Below are 9554 nucleotides of genomic sequence, written 5' to 3' on the forward strand. Positions count from 1 at the left end.
CATACTGACGATGTCGGGGCTTCCATACTCTACAGTGACTCCTTCACCTGATTCATATACTTCTGTGTTGGTAGAAGACTGCAGACCACCCTCAATGGGTGCTCCGCCGTCAACACCCAACATACTTTCATGCCGCATTTCCTGCATTTGCACTTTGCCATAGTGAATCTCTACCAGCACTTCTGAGGTAGCAAGCTGAGTTTCATACATAGATCTACTGAATAGGTAATTATTTACCTGTATGCCATAAGCATCAGCAGCTTCGGACTTGGACTTGAATCATCTTTCATGATAGTTGAGTGAGAGACACCTTTTGTCAAAATTGCAGTTTCTGACCTTCACCTTTTTGGCTAATCTCTTCTTCAGCCCTGCTACTTTGACGGTGTGACAGACTCATTGCTGGCATCGGTGACCAGCCTAGGGTTTCCACCTGCCGTAGAATATGCTCGCTGGCTCTTGGACGTCCTTCAAGCATCCATTGAGGGATATTTTACCTCATTGACCACAAATTCACGAATTTCGATCCATGATTGATATCTCACAAGGCCGTGGAAGAAGACAATTCCGCTAAACGCTGCTGATGCTTACAAACGACAATAATAATGGCAACTCACTTGTCTGTCGAACTAACAAAAACACTTCATGGGAAGAATTCAATCGCCCTCAACAATGATATTTTACTCGATTTCTAAAATAATACAAGTATGCCATGTAAATTTTTTACAAATCACCTCGTACTGTCATAAATTCAATACGTAGATCACTGACCCTACACTGGGATAATCTGTATGTACTCCCATGTTGTTTGATACCCTTTGGATGAGGTATCGGTGGCACATAGCTAATCTTGCTACTCTGGAAATCAACAAATTTTGGCCGGTGAGAAACTTTGGCTGATTTAGAAAAGATCGTTTAATAGTTGTTGTCCTCACATGCAGCCATGGCTGAATTATGCATCATTTGCCTCGATGACAAAATTTGGCCTGCGGTTAACATTGGCCAATCGGCACCAAGCGGCGAAATCAGCGAAAATGAGTTGATTTAGAGCACTTACCCGAAACTCGATAACAACTTTTCGAGCAACTGCACTGTCCAGCATTGTCTTGTACCACTGTATTAGAAGCTCTTGTCTGACATCCTTTGCCCAGGTGGACGACAGTTGAATATAGTCTTGGTTTTCCCAGTAGGGCATGCCCAAAGGTTAACAGCGACAAAGCCTCGCTTTGCTATATAGTCCGTATACACCCAACATACATTCATGCCGCATTTCCTGCATTTGCACTTTGCCATCGTGAATCTCTACCAGTACTTCTGAGTACTTCTTTCTTGTTTTGAATTGTACGTTGAACTCATTGGATTTCTTTGTATTCTGTATCTCGTTATCGTTATATTTCCCTCTAGCCCTCTCGCTTAGGATGAGCTTTCTTTTTTATGGCAGCTTAAGCGAAGGCTATATACCTGCTTTATGCGGGTTGATGCCAACGCGAACAAGCAAAATAATAATAATAACTTCTGAGGTAGCAAGCTGAGTTTCATACATAACGTTAGATCTACTGAATAGGTAATTATTTACCTGTATGCCATAAGCATCAGCAGCTTCGGACTTGGATTTGAATCATCTTTCATGATAGTTGAGTGAGAGACACCTTTTGTCAAAAATTGCAGTTTCTGACCTTCACCTTTTTGGCTAATCTCTTCTTCAGCCCTGCTACTTTGACGGTGTGACAGACTCATTGCTGGCATCGGTGACCAGCCTAGGGTTTCGACCTGCCGTAGAATATGCTCGCTGGCTCTTGGACGTCCTTCAAGCATCCATTGAGGGATATTTTACCTCATATGAATTTACAAATTCGATTTTTCAGCGAATTTTTGGGTAGTCTGCCACCTTAAGGGGGTTCGCGACGGTTAGCGCCATGTTGGATTGTGTTTTGGATTGTGTTTTGTTGCCCGTAAAAGAGGCTTTTGGATCATCAAAATCATCATCATCATCATCATCAGGTTGTGCATACGTGGGGCTCGGTCACGGTACCACCATCCGGCGAGATGTTTTCATGATGTCTCGATTGCCGTGGCCGAGTCAGGTCTAGTTTGTTAAGTATCGTGCTGTGTCCTGACTGTGCATGCGGGATTGGTATGGCGCTTACCCTTTTGTTGCTGTTTTGTTGCTTTCATGCCTTTAAGCATGTAATTGTGTTCAATTGTTGTATTTCATGGAAAAACGATCTTTGCGTTGGATTCATTTAAACTATTATTTGTGTAGGGTTCCACTCCTTCATCTTGGGAAATTGTGTTTTGTTTGCCCAAAGAAGTGGCTTCATCATCATCAAAAAAAAAAAAAAAAAAAAAAAATCATCATCATCATCATAATCATCATGCTGTGTCCTGACTGTGCATGCGGGATTGGTATGGCGCTTACCCTTTTGTTGCTGTTTTGTTGCTTTCATGCCTTTAAGCATGTAATTGTGTTCAATTGTTGTATTTCATGGAAAAACGATCTTTGCGTTGGATTCATTTAAACTATTATTTGTGTAGGGTTCCACTCCTTCATCTTGGGAAATTGTGTTTTGTTTGCCCAAAGAAGTGGCTTCATGATCATCATAATCATCATACATCTCAATCTTCGGGAGGTAGCTATTCGTCGTTGATGGGTTATTATCGTTGTCGGGTGTCTTTCGCGCTGCTACGTTCCGCTGTGTTGTGTGTCAGGGGTGCTCGATCGGCCCGTCACCGTCCAGTTCACATGCTTCGTGAGTTGGCGATGGTGGAGGGTCGGGTTCCCCTGCAGTGATTGGTGCTGCACCGAGCTAGTTTGGTGTGAAAGTGTAACTATTGTTATTATTCTTATATTTACATCAAGTATTACTAAATAATTGAGAGGCTTTGAATCGTTTTTATCAAAATCAAAATATTTTCCGGGTTGGAAGGTGGGATCAAAAAATCATCATCATCATCATCATTTTTTGATGTAAGGGTGTTTAATCCTGACGCTTCTTCCTACGCGTCCCGAAGCCTGGACGCGCTCTTCCGGCAACATGAGGGCGCTACGAGACTGCAATATCAGGAGAGAGTAGTCAATGTTGAGCGTGGTGCCTTTGCACCTCTTGTGTTTTCCGTGAATGGGGCTGCTGCGCCGGCATCCACGGCCTTCCTCAGGCGCCTTTGCCTCCTTACATCTCAATATTCGGGAGGTAGCTATTCGTCGTTGATGGGTTATTATCGTTGTCGGGTGTCTTTCGCGCTGCTACGTTCCGCTGTGTTGTGTGTCAGGGGTGCTCGATCGGCCCGTCACCGTCCAGTTCACATGCTTCGTGAGTTGGCGATGGTGGAGGGTCGGGTTCCCCTGCAGTGATTGGTGCTGCACCGAGCTAGTTTGGTGTGAAAGTGTAACTATTGTTATTATTCTTATATATACATCAAGTATTACTAAATAATTGAGAGGCTTTGAATCGTTTTTATCAAAATCAAAATATTTGCCGGGTTGGAAGGTGGGATCAAAAAAAAAAATCATCATCATCATCATTGCTGAGCATGGTTTTTAATTATCCAAGGGAGACTTTCGCGATACCATTGCGTTACGCTATGACTGGCCGCTGCGTGACACCCCTGCTGTATGTGCTTGCGGGGCGGGTTTTTCCACGAGCCATGCTTTGAATTGTGTTTTTGGTGGATTCTCAACTCTTCGACACAATGAACTACGAGATCTGTTCGCTGTTGCCTTGACCGAGGTTTGCTCCAGTGTGTCTGTGGAGCCACCTCTCGCCCCTGTCGAGGGTGAGGTTTTTCAGGCCAGGTCGGCGAACACCTCTGTCGAGGCTCGCCTTGATGTGAGCGCTCGAGGCTTCTGGACGCGTGGGCAAGATGCATTTTTTGATGTAATGGTGATTAATCCTGACGCTTCTTCCTATGCGTCCAGAAGCCTGGACGCGCTCTTCCGGCAACATGAGGGCGCTAAGAGACGTCAATATCAGGAGAGAGTAGTCAATGTTGAGCGTGGTGCCTTTGCACCTCTGGTGTTTTCCGTGAATGGGGCTGCTGCGCCGGCATCCACGACCTTCCTCAGGCGCCTTTGCCACCTTACATCTCAATCTTCGGGAGGTAGCTATTCGTCGTTGATGGGTTATTATCGTTGTTGGGTGTCTTTCGCGCTGCTACGTTCCGCTGTGTTGTGTTTCAGGGGTGCTCGATTGGCCCGTCACCGTCCAGTTCACATGCTTCGTAAGTTGGCGATGGTGGAGGGTCAGGTTCCCCTGCAGTGATTGGTGCTGCACCGAGCTAGTTTGGTGTGAAAGTGTAACTATTGTTATTATTCTTATATTTACATCAAGTATTACTAAATAATTGAGAGGCTTTGAATCGTTTTTTATCAAAATCAGAATATTTGCTGGGTTGGAAGGTGGGAATCATCATAACATTCATCATAGAACAGCCTCTTGTACGGGCAAGCAAAAACGCAATACCGGTACATCAAAATTCAATTAGAATGAAAGGAGAGGAAAATGAACACAAAGTGCATCATCATCATCATCATCATCATCGAGCTTATTTTGTGTGAAAGTATATATTAATTTTTACAAAGAGAAAGACCAAGGAACTAAAAGTTACGCTATACTGTCCACTAACACCACCAGTTACTAAACAATCAGCTCATGCGATAACATTGCACGACACTGACCGACGGTACTGACGTTCTACAACTAACTGGCTAACAGCTCTTGCACATCTTGGAAGGGCACTCCAAAAGCCTTCCAACTTGGAAGGTTCTAAGTTATAGAAATAACATAAGGAGGGGAAGGTGAGCGCAACCAAGATAAGTAAGAGCTGAAAGGCTCAGCTGTGAAGGACGTTGGCGGATGTTCATGCATGTCGATGACGACACTGGCAAGACCATTTGACAATACGGTCAAACCACGATTCAGGAACGCAAAGCCACATTCCACACAAATTGTGTGGCTCAAAAGATGCGAAGATCAATAAAAGGGGAAGCTATGCGAACAAGAATCATCAAAAACCGAACGCCTCTGTAAAACAGCACTGTACTTCGACTACGACAATTTAGATGGACAATAAGCAGCGGTAACAAGCAGCGGTAACAAGCAGCAGTTTCACACGAAGATCGTTTCGCCGTATAGATAAAGACGGCTCATCAGGTGTGCAGGAATGGACTCAGATGGAGAGCCAAGGTTTAATTTATACAAAGAGAAAGACCAAGGAACTACAAGTTACGCTATACTGTCCACTAACACCACCAGTTACTAAACAATCAGCTCATGCGATAACATTGCACGCCACTGACCGACGGTACTCACGTTCTACAACTAACTGGCTAACAGCTCTAGCACATCTGGGATGCGCACTCCAACAGCCTTCCAACTGGGAAGGTTCTAAGTTATAGAAATAACATAAGGAGGGGAAGGTGAGCGCAACCAAGATAAGCACGAGCTGAAAGTCTCAGCTGTGAAGGACGTTGGCGGATTTTCTAGGTTCTAGGTGTAATGTACTGCTGTTATTTGTTATCACTTTGTCCTTCCTTCCTTCTTTCTCTTCTTTGTTCATTTTTCAGTTCCAAATTTAGTGTTAGTACACGCATTCGTTATTGCTCTCGCTTTCATTGTTAAAAGTCACACTTGTAAATTTCACTGCTGTTGTTCTTAGTGTTATTTCTCTAACTTAGGTTTTCTATAATAGTTCAATTTTTGTTTCAGTGTCCTTTAGTACAACGAATATTCCTGATGAGTGTTGTACGGAAACTTGTTCGAATCCTTATTTTCTCTGCACCATTTCTTCACATTTTCATCGTTTTATTGCACATTGTCTCCACAGTTTTCCATTACATGAATAAAGTGTACACAAATGTCGATCCAGCTTGTATTACTGATTGCGCTTATATGTATACTTCAAGTATTACAAAATCACTGAGTGGCTTTGAATGGTTTTTATCAAAATCATCATCATCATAAAAAATCATCGTGTATAATTATCATGTATAAAAAGACTCTTGTACGGGCAAGTCAACATGCATATCATCAAACTTAAGTGATTGCGGAAATCAACTCAAAATAAATAATTGGACACAAAGCAATAATTATAACATTGATATTATTGTTTCACTGGCTTCAAAGCTTTAATCACCGCCGACCATGTTGCTCCATCAGGTGATCATGGCCGCGTTCCTGATGGCACTTAGCACAAGGTAAAAATCCTAGCATAAGGAGGCACAAACACGTACAAGACAAGAAACACGTACAAAACAGCAATCAGATACAGAATAGAGGCAGATCTGAACGCTACTGGCGAGTAAAGAACCTGCATTCTGCAAGTGTTGCATGTTGAACAGACGAAGCTACAGTCATGTGAATTAAAAATTCTATCGTTTGCCTCCATTTATAGTCTACTCTAAAAGAACTAAGAGAACTTGAGACAAGAAATACGAACAAAAATCTGGAAACACGCAGTGGCCAATAGGAATATGCAAACTCACCTTACACTCTGGGCAATGGAAACGACTTCCAATAATTTCAGCCATGCATGTATTGCAGCGGTAGCCGATTACATTTTCATTGCACTGGCTTTGCAGCTCGATGAGCATGCACAGTGTAGCGTACTGCGCGTGCCGCAAAGTTGAAAACTCAAGATGGTTCGTACGACAGTAGGCAAGAAATGAATCCCGACACTCCATCATATTGCCGCTTTGCAGCTCGTCCACATCCTCCTCCATGAGCTCAAAGTCTGCAACCTTTTCTGAAGAAATCAGCGTGATGGTGAAGAATGCCTGGCCAAAAGGAACAAGAATAAAGGTAATGTAAGGAAATTTTGCCAGCAACGAATACAAGAAATCAGCGTAGGCGATAATACCAGCAACACTCAAGGAGCTATTAATCTAGAAGAACTAAGAGAACTTGAGACAAAAAATACAAACAAAATCTGGAAACACACAGTGGCCAATATGAATATGCAAACTTACGTCACACACTGGGCAATGGAAACGACTTCCAATAATTTCCGCTATGCAGGTATTGCAGCGGTAGACGATTACATTGCACTGGCTTTGCAGCTCGATGAGCATGCACAGTGTAGCGTACTGCGCGTGCCGCAAAGTTGTAAACTCGAGATGATTCTTACGAAAGTACGCAAGAATTGAATCCCGACTCTCCATCACATTGCTGCTTTGCTGCTCGGCCACATCCTCCTGCATGGGTTTAAGGTTGGCAACCTTTTCTGAAGAAATCAGCGTGATGGTGAAGAATGCCTGGCCAAAAGGAACAAGAATAAAGCTAATGTAAGGAAATTTTGGCAGCAACGAATACAAGGAATCAGCGTAGGCGATAATACCAGCAACACCCAAGGAGCTAGTAAGGCCGTCATCACACTTCGTTCTCTGGCTTCCCCTTACGTCTGCGTCCACAGTGAAAAATCCAAAACGGGTAGTCGTGTCATCAAACAGGCACAGTTCTTGACCAGTACACGCGGTCACGTTTTGGAGAAATTTGAAGATTCGCACGTACAAGGTGGCCTGGAAACAGACTGTGGGAGATACACCCTTTATTACAAAAAAAGTGGCCCACTCCCTACCACGTCTACTTTTCCCGTTTCTTCTGCTCCCGCTTTCACTTCATACATGGATCATCATGACAACCGACCAAAACCTTATGTGGATGTAGACACAGCGCTTTGTACCGTAGTGTGATGACAGCGTAACAGCTGGGGCATAAACTAAGATACTAGTAGAAGGTTCAACAAGAAATGGTTTCAATAAAAGAGTAACACCCGAAGGCAATAATTTTACAAACTAATACCATTATGAACTTAGAAGTTGCGACTTTGGCGGTACTAGTCATGAAGTTGGTTGCTCCAACGAGGAGCACAAACTTCTTGTCGAACTTTACACACTGTGTATTGAGCAGGCAGTGGTGCTTTCTTTCAGGTTTGCCGAGCAGAAGGTGCTACGTGCTCCTCGTGTGCTCCGGATGGCAATTGTGAGTCAGTCAAGTGTCAAGTTCGGCAAGAAGCGTGTGCTCCTCGTTGGAGCAGCCAACTTTAGTACCATTATGACACGCCAATATACTCTACAAAAATAAGTCACTTTTAAACATCGAATGTTACGTGCAGAAATTCATTTTAATATTCAGATACAAGGGCATACGTTTTCGATAGCCACCTCGCATAATCAAAGGACGACAGAGAGAGTGTCATAATTTGCAATCACCTGTGTCCCACAGATGAAGCTGTATATTCTGATATGCTTACAGTGTGTACGTCGCAAACTTGCCTCACCCAATGCCAGGCTTGCACTGTAAATAGAGAGAGTATTGCGACAACCTAAACTGTAGGACTGAAACGAACACAATTTCTCAGCAATCGAACGTTCTTGACTCTAACGAAAGAACCAACGAACAAATGTTCTTGATTGATAATTCATGCAAATCGTCAGTTTTCTGACAAGGGCATGAATACCCCGCCACATGATACAGGCAAAAAAGTATGCTTCAGGGAGGAAACAATCGCCATTGACATAAAAACCTTCAGCGACCTTGCTTCGCTCTCCGTTGAGAGCAACATCGCCCCGGAAACGCTGTCAGATGGCTCCGTAAGGTTGCACGCTGATTGTAATAAAACATTTGTGTCGAGAATATTGGGAAAAAAATTTCAGTTCTAACATTCGTTACCTCACAAATGTTCATTCTGCAAAGCTAAATTAACGAATATTTGAATAGTCGAGATTTCAGCCCTATACTAAAGCATGTCTCATGCACGGCTTTCCCTTCCCAACGGTGCATGATTCTCCCACAATTGCGAATTTCGACCAAATTATTGATTACGAAATTTCCCATGTGGGCCATTTTGTGGGTAAAATGGCTAAATAAGGCTTTTGAGAAGAATATCATAACTTGTCATCTTGATTTTGATTGTGAAGGGCTGCACTAAAACTGATTTCTTGCTCATGATATTCAACTCCGAAGAAACAATCAAGTTAGAAACAAATCTAAAACATGCATTTGCAATCAAACCAGTCGTCGCACTCCACGAGACACAGGTATACGCAATGCAAAGAAAGAATGAAACCATGGACCTACACTTTTATCCTTCTCAAGCCGGGCCAGGACACGCGCAGCGAAATCTTTTCTCTTCCGTGCCGGTGCCGGCTTACTCTTCTTCTTTCGGCCGTACTGCGGCTGGGAGCATCCCTTCTTGCCATTCTTCTGCTTGACATCATAGCAATACAGGCAGACAACAACAGACCACGGTCATCATAGCAATACAGGCACACAACAACATACCACGGTCATCATACCCCTCACACACCTAGCCAATAAAAAAAATCATCCACATGGATCACTGCATTCTCAATCAAATATTGTCTAGTTTTCTTTTCTTTTCCTTTTCACTTATCCCGTTATCAGCCCTCTTAAGAGTTGTGTATATCCCTGTTGAGGCATCCGATGGTAAGAAAAATAAATACTACTACTAGTCGTTGACAAGTGACGGGTCTACGGCTTCAGGAAGGCATTGGCTAATGAAATAAAGCTCTCACTACTTGGCGGGGGATTGGCAGACGC

At 43.3% G+C, this 9554-nt stretch overlaps 1 protein-coding gene across 1 annotated transcript in view; it reads right to left on the reverse strand.

The window, feature by feature from the left end:
- Window positions 1–5917: 5917 nt before the first annotated feature.
- The window catches only part of LOC135809836 (uncharacterized), an 18585-nt gene continuing 14948 nt past the window's right edge, over window positions 5918–9554 (reverse strand). Inside the window, exons 6-8 of the mRNA XM_065323273.1 lie at window positions 6962–7246; window positions 6479–6769; window positions 5918–6199 (exon numbers count right to left, since the gene is read on the reverse strand). Of these exons, the coding sequence (XP_065179345.1) occupies window positions 6149–6199; window positions 6479–6769; window positions 6962–7246 (627 nt within the window). The 3' untranslated portion in view covers window positions 5918–6148. The remainder of the gene's footprint in view (window positions 6200–6478; window positions 6770–6961; window positions 7247–9554) is intronic.

The sequence above is a fragment of the Sycon ciliatum genome, chromosome 1 (genome assembly GCF_964019385.1).
Source record: "Sycon ciliatum chromosome 1, ocSycCili1.1, whole genome shotgun sequence".
NCBI lineage: Eukaryota > Metazoa > Porifera > Calcarea > Leucosolenida > Sycettidae > Sycon > Sycon ciliatum.